This window comes from Seriola aureovittata, chromosome 12 (genome assembly GCF_021018895.1).
Source record: "Seriola aureovittata isolate HTS-2021-v1 ecotype China chromosome 12, ASM2101889v1, whole genome shotgun sequence".
In the NCBI taxonomy this organism is placed as follows: Eukaryota; Metazoa; Chordata; class Actinopteri; order Carangiformes; family Carangidae; genus Seriola; species Seriola aureovittata.
In genome coordinates, this window is record NC_079375.1 from 9,424,137 (window position 1) to 9,443,055 (window position 18,919).

The 18,919-nt window shown below is 38.8% G+C and overlaps 1 protein-coding gene across 4 annotated transcripts in view; it reads left to right on the forward strand.

Annotated features, from left to right (window-relative positions):
- atcayb (ATCAY kinesin light chain interacting caytaxin b) overlaps positions 1 to 18,919 on the forward strand; it is a 38,627-nt gene that overhangs the window by 12,647 nt on the left and 7,061 nt on the right. Inside the window, exons 3-12 of one of the 4 annotated variants that reach the window (XR_008829185.1) lie at positions 10,114 to 10,333; positions 10,541 to 10,678; positions 11,445 to 11,652; positions 11,759 to 11,801; positions 11,885 to 11,948; positions 12,085 to 12,271; positions 12,664 to 12,897; positions 12,973 to 13,167; positions 14,196 to 15,805; positions 16,139 to 16,366. Coding sequence is in view for 3 of the 4 variants with exons in the window: in XM_056390960.1 (XP_056246935.1) it covers positions 18,745 to 18,821 (77 nt within the window). In the remaining variant the exon portion in view is untranslated. Of the gene's footprint in view, positions 1 to 10,113; positions 10,334 to 10,540; positions 10,679 to 11,444; positions 11,653 to 11,758; positions 11,802 to 11,884; positions 11,949 to 12,084; positions 12,272 to 12,663; positions 12,898 to 12,972; positions 13,168 to 14,195; positions 15,806 to 15,833; positions 16,373 to 18,714; positions 18,822 to 18,919 lie in introns of those variants that run through there. The other 3 variants (XM_056390960.1, XM_056390958.1, XM_056390959.1) reach the window with 3 other exon arrangements.

Sequence of the window (18,919 nt, forward strand, 5' to 3'; positions counted from 1 at the left end):
CTGTATTGTCAATGCTTTCTATGAGCAGAATGGCTCTAGGCTAAGTAGCTTTAGCTGTACACCTTTTCTTGGTTGTCAAGGTTGTTTTCCAAGAAAGCACAGACCACAAAGCCCATTACTTTTGCCTGTAAGCAACAAGCTTTGCTACTAGAAGAAGGAAATAAAGAACTTAAAGATACCTCTGTGGCAGGGATTTGTCATGAAGTAGGTTGCTGACAACAACAAAGAAAGTCAAGCCTGTGAGGTGTTTTACAGAGCTATCTTTCTCCAGCTTTCAATATATATATTTATGCAGTTTTTAGATAACTGGTAGTTTTAGTACTCTTTTATGTTCTTTCATGCCAATATGTTGCAACATAATTTCAAAATGTTCTTCTAAAAAGGCAAAACATTGAAAAGAACATTAATTGCCTTAGTAAGATGATACTATGAGAACGCCAATGGACTTAGTGGATGATAATTTGTCTCACCAATTAGTGGTGGAAGTGAGAAGATTCATAGTGAGTGGCTCAGTATATCCAGTTGCCAAGAGAGAGAGAGGGAGAAAGAAGGAGATATGTCTGTGTGTGTGTGTGTGTATATATGTATATATATATATATATATGTATTTTTTTTTTTTTTTTTTTTTTCTTCAACAGCACATGATCAAAGAACGGTTTTAGGTATCACATTCATTTTATATACCAGCAGTGAATCTTAATTATCAGTAGGTAATAATTGGTATTAAAAGATCAGTGGGTGTTTTAAGTTGACTCATATGTTTGTGCTGCATTAAACCACTGGTATACTACAGTCGTTCAACATTAATAATGGCTCACTTCCATTTAAGTGTTTTAGGTTGTACAATGCATGCAGGGCCTTGGAATGACACACCTACATGAAATTCAGCCTATAATGATTTGTCAATAATTATATCTACTTGACAGGTCAAGACGTCAGTTCTTGAACTTGAGTTTTTGGAAATGCTATGTCACTAACAGCAGATAATGTTGAACAAATTCTCAGATCTAATGCAAATACCTCTGACATCCTTTATTGTTTTGCCCACATCATTAATGGCAAATATCCATATCAGACTTTGCTAGATGCTTCTTATACCACCCAAGACGTAGACAAGGGAAATTGATAATCATTTTATCACATTAATATATTAAAGCTGTCCCTCTTTGTTTGTTTCCCCATTATCCTAATTGAGTACAAATTGGTTAAGAGGGTGCAGCATAGCTATCAAGCTCCTTAGTTTTATCAGATGACAATTTAAGCCCCTGAGATCCTATTAGGAAGAAAGCGGCTAATGTTTAAAGGCGCTGTGTCAGCTTACAGGGGGAAAGGGGGATGGTGAGCAGCAGGGGGATGACACAGAGATGATGGAAAGGGAGGGTAAAATGCTGAGAGACTGGTCATATGACCAGCTTGAGCTGAAATGTGAAGGAAAAGCTCACTCTGCCACTTCTTGTGCAGTCATAGGTGTTCGATATCAATACTTAGAAATGAAACATATAGGACATGGCTGTAGAGGTGAAAAAAATAACTTATTATGAACCAGGACAAGTAATTTAAATGTGGCTGTGAAGTAATATAGCTTATTCCTATATAATGATATAGTAATAGCTACTTTAAAGTCTGCTTAGTTTGTATTTTAACTGATCAACAAAGTCATGAGGCTGGGGAGAAATAAATATTTGGAGCATTCAGGTAGTTTATCTTTTAATCTTTTGGTTAACCACAATAGTCCAAGGAGAGTAAACCCTCCCTCCATTCATCCAGATTAGTACCTTCCTTGCCCTATGGTTAATGCTTCCCACTTAAAGTCTAAATTAACCTCTTTAACATTTCACACATAGCTGTTGAGCTAATGTCGCACAAACATTGCTTGTATTACCTTAAAGACTGTTTATTTAATATTTTTAACAGAGATAAAAAAAAAAGGTCATATAAATAATCCTGCTGTAAATAAAGCAAATGAGTTCTAACATGAAGATGACAAATTAATTTAGAAAAACAATTTAAGATCTGTGATCTAGAGAAAACCTCCATAGCCAAATCTGTTTATAGCTGTAATACCTTAGAAATGGGAAATATGGGTCGTGCTGGATTCAAATAATTAGCTGCTAAATACATGTTTATATTGAATTGCCTAACAGCATTTCATGTGATAAATTTTTTGAAGAACTGGGTATTTTGCAAGTATGGCATAGTTATTATATGAATGCTTCTTCTCTGCAGTCTGGTATAAGTTTATGGAGGAGTGAATCATTGGTCTCCTCCTCATCTTCTTCCTCTTAATGCACCATATTTGCAAGGTCCTCTGGAATGTCATTGTCATCTCAGCCCATCTGAACTGTTGCAATGTCTTGAGCACTCTGTGACAGGGTGAATATATTAAAAAATATATGGAAAGAATAAATGTAACAGAAAAATGTCAGAAAAACCCCATGTATGTCCATATTTGCAACACTTTTATCAGTCAGTATGCACCTTCATTAAAGGCCTTTTTCACAGCGGATATTTACATTGTCATGGCTTGAAGACCACAGGTGTAACATTAACAATGGCTGGTTGTATCCTAGTGAGCTATGTACATGAGACCCTTGAAAATAACAGATTTAAACAAATTACATTGTTATTAATGTTATTAAACAGACATGTGCCTTTCCTGCTATATGTCAAACTGCATGGTATGTAAAAGGCCTTTGTACAAAAAGAAAAAATATATATTTTAAAATAGTGAAAGGGGCACAAGGATATTGACTGATCATTATGTATCTTCACTTCATTATTATTTGAGTACACGTATAATTGACTATGTTAAAAGTACTCAAGTAAAAGAAATATGGCCACTGTAGTATCCCAACTGGAACCATTTCTGTATGAACCTAACCCTAATTAATCACTTTACTTGAAAATAGGTGCGATATAGCAACTTGGGATAAAACAAAACAAAGTAAAAAAGGAGTTGTAGAAGTAGGTGTCAACAAATGAGAGGTTAGGTAGTGACTAGTTGGCATCTGGAAGTTGGTATTTATCATATCATCAGTGCCACTCTTACATTTGCCCTCTCAGACTTCTTCATGGCAAAATCCTTGTCACACTAAATCCTGCAGAAAACAATCACACACTGTATATGAGACAGTCAATGGTAGAAACTGTAAAGCCAACTGGAGTGTAGTCACACAAAAATATTTGAATAATAATTGCCTTTCATTAATTATGAATTATTAATTCATATAGTTAATTAATTAGCCGATTTTAGCCATTAGCCATTTAATGCATACATTTTATGTAGTTGCACAATGACTCCCAAATATCTATTTTCACTTTTCCTTCTTCCTCGAAGAAGATGAAGCCTAAGCATAAGGGCAGTGTCTTAGAAGGTTAAAGGGTTGACAAAGAAGCAGGTGGCTTTGAGTAAAGCTTTCCTTAAAGATCAGTGTCTTACCACCATCTGCATTACCACATTACAGTAATGTTGTTAGCAAGGGAAAACTATTTACACCAAGAATGACTGGTAATCAGTTACTGCCAGTGCACTGTTTTGATTTGGTTAAGTAAGCCTCTTGCACTTCACTCTCATTTGTACCCACAAAGCTGTTGGGGATGACACAATTTAGTCTTGAGATATGTAATTTTTCATCTAGGCACAGATTGGCCTGATGGGGGCGCTGTGACTGTGGAGAAGTCCGAAAAAGAGAAAATATCCAGTGAGCAGCAGTTCTCTGAGCGAAAATGCCTTATTGATGCCAGAGGTCAGAGGAGAATGGCCAGACTGGTTCGAGCTGATAGAAAGGCAACAGTAACCCAAATAATCATTCATTACAACTGAGGTATGCAGAAGAGCATCTCTGAATGCACAACATGTCAAACCTTGAGGCAGGTGGGCTACAGCAACAGAAGACCACACCGGGTGCCACTCCTGTCAGCTAAGAACAGGAAACTGACGCTACAGTTCGCACAGGCTCACCAAAATTGGACAATAGAATATTGGAAAAACGTTGCCTGGTCTGATGAGTCTCGATTTCTGCTGCAACATTCGGATGGGAGGGTCAGAATTTGGCGTAAACAACATGAAAGCATGGATCCATCCTGCCTTGTATCAACGGTTCAGGCTGGTGGTAGTGGTGGGGTAATGGTGTGGGGGATATTTTCTTGGCACACTTTGGACCCCTTAGCACCAACTGAGAATCGTTTAAACGCCACAGCCTACCTGAGCACTGTTGCTGACCACGTCCATCCCTTTATGACCACAGTGTACCCATCTTCTGATGGCTACTTCCACAAGCCATGTCACAAAGCTCAAATCATCTCAAACTGGTTTCTTGAACATGACAATGAGTTCACTGTACCCAAATGGCCCCCACAGTCACCAGATCTAAATCCAATAGAGCTCCTTTGGGATGTGGTGGAACAGGAGATTCGCATCAAGGATGTGCAGCCGACAAATCTGCAGCAACTGTGCGATGCTATCATGTGGACTAAAACCTCTGAGGAATGTTTCCAGCACCTTGTTGAATGTATGCCACGAAGAATTAAGGCAGTTCTGAAAGCAAAAGTGGGTCCAACCTGATACTAGCAAGGTGTGTTAATAAAGTCACCAGTGAGTGTTTAAAAGACTAGAACAAATGCCCAAAAGCCTCAACACCACTTTACTTAATGAAAGTGCTTCAATTAAGGGTCTGTAGTGTTTAAGTTGACAGCTCTAACACCACTGACCTGGATATGACAGAACATCTTTTCATACTCACTGGGCCGGTGGCAGTGCTACAACTAAAGATCAAAATTTAAAACATGAAAAGGTAATAAAATAAGACAAATTGTGTTACTCTTGAGAGGTGAAACAAATGGATTTGCTTTTGTTTGCTATTAAAGTGTGGAGAGTTGGTGCAGGCAGAAGGGGAGTTACACACAAATCTATTTCACTGTTGTTTTTATGATACTCCTTTGTGGTTTAATAATACACCAAAAAAGCCAGCACTGCTGCACAAATTTGAACAGTCATAGTGTAACTGCCTTTGCACCTCTTTAGTAGTTACATTTTAGACCAGTGATACATTTAGAGTTGAAATGATTAGTCGATTGATATGATGTTGAGATATATAGATATACACACATATACACTATAAGTTAATATTTATACAGCCAAATGTCACATTTATACAGATGTATGTATGTGACATTTGGCTCTATAAATATTCATTGAATTAGTTTGCACAGTACTGAACTGCACGGCTTTCATATTCACCTACTTATTCACCTCTTCAATCCAGATTTATCTGTCTGGTCTGGAAAACCTGACCTAATGTCATTTGTGTTATCAGCAAACTTAACTAAACATACTTCTGTACGTGTACCCGCAGTAATGTCGTCGTCAGTTTCCATTTTGGTACAAGATTTGACCCATGTCTATTTAAGGGTGGTCTTCTCAGGCCCTGACCCTGTTTTAATAAGATTAGCTGCACCAAGAGCTGCAGCTTGGCAAACATCCGCAGTTACTTGATGTCTTGGCCAGGACTGCACCCCTTCACCTTATTACCTTCTGCTGCTGTGCTGTCTTTACACAAAGGCGATTTCAGCACAGTTTTATGCTTTGTCTAAAACGCCAACCTGTATAGATTCTTGCTCCACTGAAACCACAGAAACTGTAGAAAGCAAAAACTAATATAATTTTGTATTTCTGTAGTCAAAGCAGTCTCACCACTTTTACTGGAACCTTAATAGCTTAATCAAATAATCTGTAGTTTTGTCATGTCTGTTTAATTAGTTCTAGAAAAAAATAAAGATATATTAAAGATAGTTTTTGTTTTTTTTTAACTTGTACTTGAAGTTTTTGCCAAATGTAGAATATATCTTGAATAATCATCAAACAAGAATTTAAAATGAATTAAACTGTTGAACTATTAAACATCCCATGCCACCTGAATTTACAGAAATAACATGACATGCAGGCTGCCACACTTTCAGTTGGACAATGACACTTCATTACAGTTTGCCTTTTTACCTAATTGAAGATAACTAACACATTAGCATTACTTGAGACTGTAAGGTGATTAAATAATTATTGTTTTAAAGCGCACTGGCTAAGAGACGTGTTTAATGGTGGCTTCTTGAAACCGAGCCATGACGAGTTATTACACTCGGAGCCTAATCTGCTTCTCTGGCTAATTTGAGCCCCGAGAAAATAAACCCCCACCTAAAGCCACTTTATAAGCCTCCCTCGCATCCGTTGATGTCACACATGCATCACATGTAGCCACACAGGCAAGCAAGTTCAAATCGCCTAATGCACACCCACACACTTGTATTAAAAACTGTAATCAACTATTCAATATCAGCATATTGTAATAGGTTATGTACGACTTGAGTTTAATAGAATTTACAAGTACTAGTGAAGAATTATTTTTTTCAGTCATTTTATCAATCACAAAGTTGTACTTTCCACTAAAGTGACTAGCAAACACTGAGGATACTTAATTGATTGTCTTTTGTGGCAAATGAATCCCATCTGGAAGGGTTTGCTGAGGGAGATTCACAAGGGTTTATCTTGTAATCTTGTAATGTGAAAGATTGCAAAACATGTTACTCTGATGGATGGATGCCTGTATGGATGGAAATCATATTGTAGCTAAACTACTACCTACTTTAACAACTGAATCAGGAAACTATGCACTTTAGTAATGTAACCTGAGTCCAAAACAAGTCAAAGGCCATGTGCAATCAAGTCCAAGTCAAGAATAGTTGAAATCAACTTGACAGTGATAACCATATCAAATGTTTTTTATTTGTTATTTGACAGTTAACTGCTGTATGACCTCAGGTATCAATCAGGAAAGTTCAATGGATTTTAATATGTAGAGTCACAAAATAATGAGTCATGTAGTCTACATTGTAGTTTCTTAACCCAAATATTTCTAAGTGCTACCAACATGGTCCTCATTGCAATGGCACCCTGTGTCAATGGGCATGAGATGAACTGATTAGATTTAGGTGATCAATAGTCAAGGTCTCTGTGATCTCACAAAACATGTGTTTGGCCATAACTCACTATTCATACAGTAGTTATGACACAATTTAATACAAATTTCTAGTAGGAAAAAATGTGAAGACATTTTATATCTCAATGGTCAAAGGTCATCTTCACTGTGACATCATAATGTTCTGCAAAAACACTTCTGGGCATTATTCAACACTGTAACTCAGGAATGGTAGATTGTGACCATATTTCCCGCAACTTGGCTGTTTGGCAGATGCAAACAACAGTGAGGCGGTAATTCAACGTATATGTGTAGTGCTGAGACAAGTATTACTTTAAGTAATACTAATCACACCTGCTAATCACTGCTTATAGATATGTAGGTCATATTTTCTCTTTAAAATTGCTTTCAGCAATTCCGTATGAAACATTTCCACATCAACCATGCTCACTTTTGTCCATAAAATATCATATCTCAGTGTTACCAGTTGTTCAAAGTGCTTCTAGTGGCCGACATTAATACATTTAGACATTTTAAGATGTTATTTGAGATCCCTGATATGTGTACATGCTCTGTGTCCTACCAACAATGCAACATTTTTAAACGGTTCAGTTTACCTATCGTGTAGTCATTGATATTATTTTCATAGCACTGTAGTCAGTCTTGCTATGAAGATAATAGCGTAAGCATCACTGCTTACACTTCTGTCACTCTTCAGACTCCTCCAGTGGACATGCCTTGGTTTACTGTTGTCTTCAAAACCTCCTGCGTTAAATCTCTTGAACTTATCACCCAGCTCAATTCAAACAGACATCATTCAGGCCTACAGGGATAAGGGAAGGGGAAACTGAGGACTGATGGAAGGGAGAGGAGTAATGCTGACAAAAAAAACTTGATGTGTAAATCAACAAATTATCAGCCACTTACTACTAATACTTCCCAAACCGACACCTTTGCTATTGTGTGTCGAGATGGTTAGACTGTATCAATAACTTGTGGCTAGAGTAAAACCTCTAAAGAGCTTAGCTTATAATTGACACCCTACAGACAGTGGAGGCCCTTTACCTTGTCAACAAGGTACAATAGGATAGACCCTCAGGATGTAGGCCATCACTGTTTACTTCACTAACCAGCAATAATTACAACAGTACATATGGGGTAATGTGGTAATAAATACAGATTTAAGCAAGAAATCTCAAAATACAATAATAGCCCACAAATTTCTAATTTTATGGAAACATTATTTACTGCAGAATTATTATTAGGACTAAACTGCTAGTCACTCAGACTCATCATTAGAACAAAACAAGTCAAGTCAAATTCATTTTTATCCCTTTTCAGCAAAATTAGATCAAACTGTTGGAAATTCATGGAGATTTTCAGTCTGTGTCATTATAATCTTTTACATGTCACAGTTCACAATAATTAAAGGAAATGTTGTGGATTTTTGGCATGGCCTGATGGGACCTCTGTCACTCGTGGATTTGTGATTTAAGCTGACTTAAGTAGCTGTAAGATACTTAAAATCTGATTAGCTCTACTGTTCACTACTGTTGCCATATATTGTCCTCCTGACACTCAGTATTTTCGGGACGCTATGGACTTAACACCTCAATGACGTAAAACCTCTGTACCCAACACAGAACTAACGAGGCTCTGGACATTAAGGTCATAGGACTGACGATCACCTAATTAGAGAGTATCAGTTTAAATTATTCTCGCATCCTGCAGACTGAAGCCAAATTATCCAACTTTAAGAAGTTATTGTGAAATGGACAGTTCCAGTCCCAATGTCTAGTTGGGTGAGTGACCACAGACTCATTGTAAATCAGACACACACCTGAAACTTAGTTACCCCAAGAGTCAAAAAATATCCTAAAAACACTACTCGCACTGCTGCTGGTGGGTTCATTTTGAAAATTACCCCTCTTCAGCACTGTTTTCTCCTAAGTAAAGATTGGTACTTTAGAATGTGTTTTGGAACAGAAATGGGATGACTGAAAAATTAATTTTTATTGATTTTTAATTTTTAATCTGTGATGTTTTTGTTTGTCCACTGACCATCCCTCCCAAACACAAGTTAATTGTTACACGAGCCTCTTGAAACACCAGATCAAAATTTCATATACCTGCCAGAAACCTGTTAAATGGATAACAATGGAATGGAGTCCTCTGATTGGTGCACTTCAGCCAATCAAATATTAAATCTCACTTATTGGTATTGACCTGTCAATTTCCCCAAAACAAGCCCCAGAGACTGCAGTTGTCATTCAAATGAAAATATAAGGTGAGATATTCCTTTCGTTTTCATTTGATATAAACTAAAATTGTGACTGCATTCTGCATTCTCATTTTCAAGCTGACACAAAGTCAGCCATTTTAAATTTCTATGGCAGGGTTATACTTTACTGGAATTCTTGGAATGAGCAACCAAGAGCAAGAGATGAAATTTGAACTAGAAATTTTTTTTTAAAATTATGAGCAAAATTAAGAAAGATTATTCATACCCAAAATCCATTATATAGAATAATTCAGAAATTACTCAGCAACAAACTATATTCTTGAGAAAATATAGCACTCAATAGAACTTCAGCTCATTATGTTATATTTATACTAGTATACCTCAAGGAATACACATTAGTTTCTGTCTATTCAAAATCAAACACTAACCATTTGGAAAGGCACAGACACAAGTTGATGATTAATGTAGTAAAGTGACTGTGTTGGAAAACTTGGCAATCTGCCAAGAGGAAAATAGCTGGACTTTCCTACTTGTTGACCATGTCATCTTTAATGGTGACTGGACTTTGTGCAATACGACTATTCAAGGAATAGCTTTTTAAAGGTGATTTTCTTTTTTTTACCTCAGTACCACTAAACTGAAGAGAATGTGATTTTTTTTCAGTTCTCATAGTTTGTGCTTGTTATTTATGTACACAGGTTGTTATGCAGTGTTTTGTTCCTTTTTGGTGCCTTTATTTAACTACATGTGCACCTATACAATTTTGATCTGCTTTCATGTTGTATATTTTAGCTTTCATGTCTTCTGACAAACTTTGGAAACTCTTGTAGGATTCATCTTGTAACAGTCCTTGTTCTATTAATGCTAAAAAGAGACTAAACACTTCTTCCTCTATTTCTGCAGTGCTGGTTGTGAGGACTAAATATGAAAAAGATGCGACCCAGCTCTAATGCCCTGTCTGAGTTGGACTCAGTAGAGGGTACAGAACCCCAGGAAACCCAGATATCCCACAACTGTAATAAAGCCTTGGGTCATGTATCTTCATCCCAGAATGGATCTAATATTATGGCTTTCCTCAAGAGAAATTCTTTTGTTGTTCTCACAATGACCGCTGTTGCATTTGGTAAGTGGTTCTAAAACATATTGCACTATGAAAATTGTCCTTTTATCTACTACTGACCTGTTTTGCAATTATAAAAACAAAATGCAACCTGATGTTTACTTGTTTTGTATTAGCATTCGTGTTCTCCAGCACTAATCTGTTAACTGGTTCTGCTGCATTTGATATTTTGAACCCTGTCTTTGATGCTACTAATTTGATAATCCTTAGGAATTGGCCTGGGCTTTGCTCTGCGACCCATTAATATGTCAGCCACTGACATAAAATATTTAACCTTTCCTGGAGAGCTGCTGATGAGAATCCTGCAGATGGTGGTGCTTCCTCTTATCATTTCCAGTCTGATTACAGGTTAGAGCCACATTTCAGCTTGGTAAAACTGGATTTTCAGATGCATTCAATTGATCAACAAAGAAACGGTTTGGCACACATTACATGTCGTAATAGCTTTTTGATAATAAACAGTACAGTAGATAAACATGATCAGTAGCCACAGTAGTAGCCGGTGCAAGACAACCCTTAAGACAGTGGAGTGCAGACTGTGTGTAGAGCTGAGACTCTCAGACTGAGTCTTAGATGGTCTAAAATTGACGATGAAGATGAAGAAGATAAATATATTTCATTGAAGTGTCAGCATTCATCCATCCCACAATTTTATTGTCCTATGTGTAAGTGTTGACTTATATGTATAGAAAATGTAATTTTTAAACCCTTCACAGTGGCTGAAACACTTTCAGCACTTTACATGAAGATTTCTATAATCATTCTGTGAAATAGCAGAATCTTTAACTCTTTATGTGACCAAAACTATAAAACCCAGAAACATTTGATGAGCTCGTGTTGTGGTATTTTTTAACATGAACCTTCCACCTTAGTTTTAGTTTTAACCACAGTAGTGACCTTGATTGGCCCATTGCATCATTAAAGATGTTTTATGTTGGTTTTTTTTCTTGAACAGCTACCAAAATATTTCTGAGCTGCACAGGCCTGTCAAAAATATTTTTAATGAATTACCTATTTATATGTGGACCAATAAATAAATGATGACAATAGGAAATGCAGAAATTCAACAAGTTTACATTCATATTCCATGACCACCTTTTTTTTTTTTTATCAGTTATGTCATCTGTGGACAGGAAAGCTTATGGAAGAATTGGGGGGAGGGCCTTCAGCTGTTACATGGTCACCACACTTGTTGCTGCATTCACTGGCATCGCCTTGGCTGTTATCATCCAGCCAGGGAACTCATCCAGTAGCACTGCAGTGTCCTCTGGTGGTAAAGAGAAGGCTGTGCAGAGCGTGGATGCCTTTCTGGATCTAATCAGGTGTGTATGCTTAGAACTCTAAATTATGGGGAAATTGTAAGGATGCAATTAGACATCAGCCTCCAGCTAGTAGTAAAAACATCAATTCTGTGTTTTTAATTTTTAGAAACATGATCCCCTCAAATCTGGTTGAAGCTTGTTTCAGAAAGGTAAGATCTGCAATGGCTATGATTTGTTTTTATATTTATACCATGATTTATACTTCAACTTTTAACATTTGCTTATTCTCCAGTTTAAAACAGTTTATTCCAGGAATCATGATGGTGTCATCAGTTATACTGAGGCCAGTGAAGACGGTGAGATTCCTTTTTTTGCTCTGTTCCTGTGATTTGAACCAATTATTTGTCAAACCTAGTGTCCCTTATGTTGAACTGATATGCCTCTTCTATGTCTAAACAGTATCATTTCACCACTTATTTGACTATTATTCAGGGACCCCTATAGATGACACAGTACCAGTGCCAGGCACCTCAGATGGGGTAAATACTTTAGGTCTGCTGGTCTTCTCTGTTGCCTTTGGCCTCATTCTGGGCAGTATGGAGAACCAGGGAAAGCCTCTTAGGGATTTCTTTGACTGCCTGAATAAAGCCATTATGCGTCTGGTCAACATAGTCATCTGGTAAGTATGGGGCGCTAACATTTACCATTTGAACTGGGTGTATTGCTAGTTTTCTACTTCACTTGCAACTGTATGCATGTATTTAGTATTTTTTAATGTTTTTTGTAGTGTTTTGTTTTTTCTAATGCTATTTTTGTCTTTCTTTATCTTTGTGACAAGGTTTTGGATATGTTATAAACAATGTGTTGCATGGGTGTTTGTTGCTTGTTCAAAATTATTTTGGCAAAATATCCAGGACAGTCTAATGATGATTGTCTGAGAGTGTTTACACAAGTGAAAATCTATGTACCCAGCACCATCTGAAGAACATAGTCAAATATGATGATTTACTTCCCCCTCTACATTGATACTCTTTCATTTCTCTTCTGCTGTGTCTCACTTCTTTGTCACAGGTATTCCCTGGTGGGAATCGTCTTCCTGCTGGCAGGACAGATTGTGAAGATGACAGACACTGGAGAATTAGGTCGTGAAGTTGCCATGTATACTCTGACTGTGATCACTGGCCTTCTAATCCACAGCTTCTTCACCCTGCCCCTCCTCTATTTTGTTGTCACACGAAAGAATCCCTTCAGATTTATGAGTGGTCTTCTCCAGCCTCTCGTCACTGCCTTTGGGACTTCATCAAGGTGAGCCACAGTCTTAATATTAAGCATAACAAATGGACAATGATTGGAACGTCATCGTCCCTCATTTTTTTACAGTTCTGCAACCTTACCTGTAACCCTCCACTGTATGGAGGAAAATCACAGCATGGACAAACAAGTGACATGCCTCATGCTGCCTACAGGTGCCTCAGTGAACATGGACGGCGCAGCACTCTATGAAGCAGTCACAGCTTTATTCATAGCCCAGGTTCATAATATGGACTTTAACCTGGGTCAAATTATTGTACTCAGGTAAGTTGAAATGGAAACTTTACCCCCGTAAAATTGGTTTGTTACTTAAGTTTTAGAAATGCATGTCTTAAGGAGATTAGGTCAAATAGTTTCTGATTTAATAGAAAAAAATGGGCTTTCACATTCAACTTGTATGTTGCCCATTACAGGCTAAAGGAAAATTGGATCCCTGTGAGTACAGTGATGATTACACATTGTTAAACTATTTTTATGAACACAAGTCGAGATCCTCAACAACTTTACTCTGCCTTGGCATGAGTCACTACAGATTTAGCAGATGAAGAGTATGAAGAACGCAGACGTTATGGAGGACCAGTTCCCGTAGGGTTGAGTGGGCTCCCTCTGACTGCTTGATCTTGCACATGTACATTTTAATGTATGGATCCACAAACAAGAGTGGTGGACACTAAAGAGCACTGTTACTGGGTTCTGCCTGTTTTCTTACACCATAATGAGGATCACGATGCACAACCAACACTGTTTCCCCTCTTCAGTTTCATTGTCACAGATGCGAGCACTGGTGCAGCAGGCATCCCACAGGCTGGCATGGTCTCCATGGTGATTGTGTTATCATCAACTGGACTGCCCACTGAAGATATATCACTGCTTCTGATGGTTGATTGGATTCTGTTAGTGAGAATTCAACCAGCATCGTTTGCAGATCTTGAGAGAAAAGTGAAAAGTGATTTGATCAATCTTCACTTCTTCTGAAGATGCCTTGAGGTTTCAGACTTTATGGTTAGGGTAAAGGTTGGAGATAAGACATGTATAGAGTTAGAGGATAGTGAGTACATTATGTGAATGAGGGTCCTAAGAAATAGAGTGTAGAAACTTCGTATTTGGCCTTTATGTTTTGAATGGAAATATATCCCCAGAAAATTTGTTCAGTGGATAGTTTTATTTATTCAACTGTAAGACGGTTAACTTTCTGTAACATACTGAAATCCTAAACTTGTGTATAGTTGTTGTCAAGTCACACATACAAGTTCCTACTATAACCTCAGCTTTTCATATATGTTTATTAATAGGGATCGTTTGAGGACTGCCACTAATGTCCTGGGTGATTGTGTCGGTGTGGGTGTTGTCCAGCATCTGTTCAGATGTGAGCTACAGAGCTCCAGGCCTGCAGAAGAAAGCATCTGGCTCTGAGCTTCATCAGGTTTGACAGCATTCCATTTGTAATAGCTAAGATTAATGTGATATGTTGTTGTTGAATGATAACAAAAGAAGTAGTTGATACTCATTTAGCTTAGAATATGGACAGAAATCCCCGGGAATATGTTTCAGCTTGATGAGCTGGAGGGACTGACAACAAACTTTCTGCGATAGTTCATTTAGGACGGAAGCATGAAATAGTGTTGATCTATGTATAGGATGTAGTACTCAAATTAGTATTAGTATTAATTCTCAAACCATATTTTAAGTGCAATTTTAATTTGTCTGCAGGACTTTATGGAAACAGCTCATAAGTAAGGCCACTTAATATACTCAGCTTAAAAATCCAACACTGGATTTACATGAGGTTATGAAGAGGTCAAACCAATCTGTGTATTTTAGCAAACTGTTTCCTTCCTCATAATGTTGCAGATGTGCACTCTAACACCATCTGGTGGCAGGAGTGTCAGTGACCCAGTTACATATGAGTTAATCATATACATACATATAGAACTGTTAAATACTTAATGGTACTGCATTTTATGGAAGTAAACACAGCTTAGCGTGGGCCTGGAACTGAAACATTATTGTGGAATGTATTTCCTCCGCAAAGAGCTAGAGGAGATTATGGTTTATTAAAGAAAATGAAACAACATTAAAAGATCATTTCACCTTATTGACTCTTAAAGGGAATCAGAGATCTTCAGATAGCCAAGTAGTTAAACCAAGAGAAGCGATAATTAAAAGCTAGGCAAGCCATGCTTGGAAATAAGATAAATAAAGACAAATCATTAACTTATTTATTACAATTGATCATTAAAACAATGTTGGTGTGTTCTTAAAAACCTAAAGCTATCTATTTGAAATTCAGCATCTGTCGACTGCACTGATCCATGGGAAAACAAATGTGTTTAGTCACAAGTCTGGACATATTGCAGCATTTCAGTGCTGTGCAAAGTAGCGTTATTAATAGAAAACTAGAAACACACCCGAAATGCATTTTTCTGCCAAGCAGCCAGAGGCGGGAGAAGAATAAGAAAACTGGCTGCTCCCACTGGGCGTTGAGTGCAATGCTACTCTGTGTTTACTGACATCGCCCAGAGTTCAGTGCAGCTGTGAGGAGAGAGGAAGAGAAAAAAGAGGGAGGGAGGGAGGAGGGGGCGTGAGCATTACAGCTAGCAAGCAAGAGAAAAGGAGGGGAATCCATGTGAGGGAGGGGTTTCATCAAGGGTGAGAGAGCTTAAAAGAGATGGTGAGAAAAAGCAAGAGAGAGAGGGGAGGACTGTGTGTGTGTACGTGTGTGAGAGAGAGAGGGGGGAAGATGCTGTTGCCAGGGAACAGCGGTGAAGTAGAAACGTCCATCTTTTCCAGCTCGTCGGAGGATAACAACACATTAAATCATGGATGCAGAATGGACTGAACGTGAGGAGAAAGAAAACAGCTGTTTGTGACCCCGAGCAGCCTTCAGGGAATCAAAGAGAAGGTAGGCAGGTGTGATTACATAACCATCAAAACACAGCTCCCACACGGGTGACATCATCACAGCAGGATTAGAGGCTGGGATGGGGGCATTAGTGTTGGTGGAGAGAGGAGGAGGGTAGAGGGGGGCGATTCAGCAGAGGCGAGCAGAAGTGAATGAGAGGCAGAGAGATGGAGAGTGATCATCACGAGACGAGCTGAAAGTGCTGGGCAAGGATTATCTCTTCTCCAAAAAGCGGCACGGGATCTGACTGGCAGAGGAGACTGAAAAGATGAGAGCAGGATGGTGTTTGCTGTGTGACGACCCTGCCTCTCCTAACCGCTCTCCTCTCCTCAGGGGGACACGGTTTCTCTCTCAGCCTCCATTAGCAGCATCAGGAAACAGCCAGAGTTGTCCAGAAGCCCAGGTCCTGAGCACACAACCGTCCCACCTGCAGATGTAAACAGTGATGATCCTCGCTCTGATCAGGCAGCTCTGAAAAGGAGGAACAGGAACAGAAAAGGGAGCGTCTGAAAGCAAAACAGGGACGATTTCCAAACGGCGAAGAGGAAATCTTCCTAATTACAGTATGTGAGTACCCTGACTTTTACCTGAGCCATGGTTTTTCTGATAATAGCTGGATCAAGTGTTTTTCTTCTGGGGAGCCTGGACTGATGTGAGTCAAGTAGGGCATATTCTGACATTTTTAATGCTGCGCTTCATTCTGCTTCTATACGTGGTTTCATGTGTCAGTAAAGGAAAGGATGGCAGTCATGACAAAACAGCTTGTCTCCTTTTACACAAACTTGAAGGCCCTTAAAAAAAAATTTTCTCAACCAGCTTCTTAATCAATAATTTGATCCTATTCTTTTCTGTCAAAGTTAGAACAGTTTTTGAGTGTCAAACTTAAATCAACACCTAGATATATTTTTTAACTTTGATTGTTGCATATTTAGTCATGAATTGCCATGTCAGGGGCTTTAAAGGCTGTTTACGTCACTGCCCTTGTGCCTGTAGATGTGCGTCAGACAAGTTGAGGAAGGCTGTACTTATACTCGTCATAATGTCTCTTTCCTTTTATCATCAATGGCTCTATTGATGATTATCTCCAAGCTGCAAGCCATGTAAATTATTATGTAAGTAAGAGAAGGAAATATTGTATTCAAATGGAAGTTCTACTGCTCTACTCAAATTTTACTTACTGTATGTCAAAGGAGGAGCACTTAAGTAAGTATTTGTTATGTTGAGCATTTCAAGCAGCTTACTTTCAGTCTCTGAGACAGAATTTTTGGTATTATATTTGATGGCTAGTACGTAGTGAATAGCTCACAAGATAGTGTTTTGGAAATGAAGGCTGCTCTGCCATCTGGACACAAATCCCTACCAAACACGTGCTGCTGCAACATTACTTTGTGTACATCAATCAGCAGCGCAGTGTATGAGCAGCTGAGCCTCGGCAAGAGACATCTGCACAGACAACAAACCGCACGCACTGATCTGCTGTTTCCGTGTGAACTTTCTGCTTTACTCTCAGTCAGTCACACCCCTCTTTCATTCTTGAGTTAGGAGGGAAAACGATCAATCGGTCTCAAGGTGCTTTTTAAAAGATTATGTGAGTGTGAGAACAAAGGAAGGCGACTCGAAGTGTGATTTAGCCTGACGTGTGTTTATGAAAGCGGCATTTAAGGACTTCCCCATCAAGCCCACATGAAACACTGCAACTTTCTCATGGACACAATATGCTGTAAACACCTCACCACTCCCCTCCATCATTTAGAATCCAATCACAACACAGCAATCCTAGCAGCATGAAGCCCGGGGCCCATGTGCCTTATAGTCCACATTTGTTGTGTTTTTCCACATGGCCTCTGATGTGTCTCGCTGTAGCACATCAGTGCCATCCCAGTGGACAAATGGACTGTGGTAATGTCTGCTGCTGCATGAACTCTGACTGGGACAGTGATGCAGGGAGGACACTCCTCCCCCATATGCACATTTCTGACACAAGGCTCGCACATGATGTCCACTCGTGCATTACTGATCCTTGTGTGACAGCCTGCAAAGTCCAACCAGAACATGAGACACTGTGAAGCTTTACGTGAGATAATGAGAAAAAGGACATGAAACCTTAGTTCAAGACTTCTGTCACTACTGATTTGGTTATGTAAAATAGTTTCAGTTCAGATCACTATCTGCATGTGTAATTTACTTGTATCCCCTAGAAAGGCTGTATGAGCAATGTGGTGTTTATTTTTGTCTCCTGCCTCAGGGATGTATAAGGAAACCCAGTGGGACTTAGTTTTGCCAAATTGTTATTTCTATGACTTCACTGTACAGTAATTACCCATTGCAAAATTGGACTTGGGATTTATAAATTGTAGATTTTGTACTTTTTTGCCCAGTACACCCCAGCCATTGGATCTCACATTTGTCATGTGTCATGCCAGTCAAAAAAGATGAAAGTTGAAGATTTGACTCTTATATTCTTCATAATACCTACAGTATGCTGTGCTGCTGCTTTATAGACCATCTTATTACAGCTCCTGTAAACCCACAAGTCAGCTTTTACTTGGCCTATTTCAGGGGTTATCCAGCAATGATCAAAAATGAAGCATGAGCGACTGAGATATCCTGATTTTTGTTGCTGTTGTGGACCACCTCCAAAAATGCAAAATCCTACATTTCCCATAAAACAACTGAATAGTTTCTTTCATTAGACCCTCCCCGCCTGGTACACACCCACATGTTTCAAACTCCACACCTTTAGTTTGTAACGCTGGCTAAATTCAGAAAATCCTGATGAAATCATCGGGGTTGCACAAAATGTGTAAAATGGGTGGAGTGTCCCTTTAAGACAACGTTATGCACTGTATGTTTTAACGACTGGTTGTCTACTGAATTGTAACATTATTTCATGTGTCTGTCAACCTCAGTGAGCTGAAGCCTGTCCTCCCTGGCAGAGGATGGGTACAGCAGAGGCCACTTTACGCTTGGAAAGCATGGAGGTAAAGGACGAGTGGCAGGATGAAGACTTCCCCAGGTATTCCTGAGTGTGCTTGTGTGAGAACGAGTGAGAGAGAGAGAGTCTGTGTTTGTGTGCGCACTGCAGTTTGTCCAATTTGCGCAACAAGCTTTGAC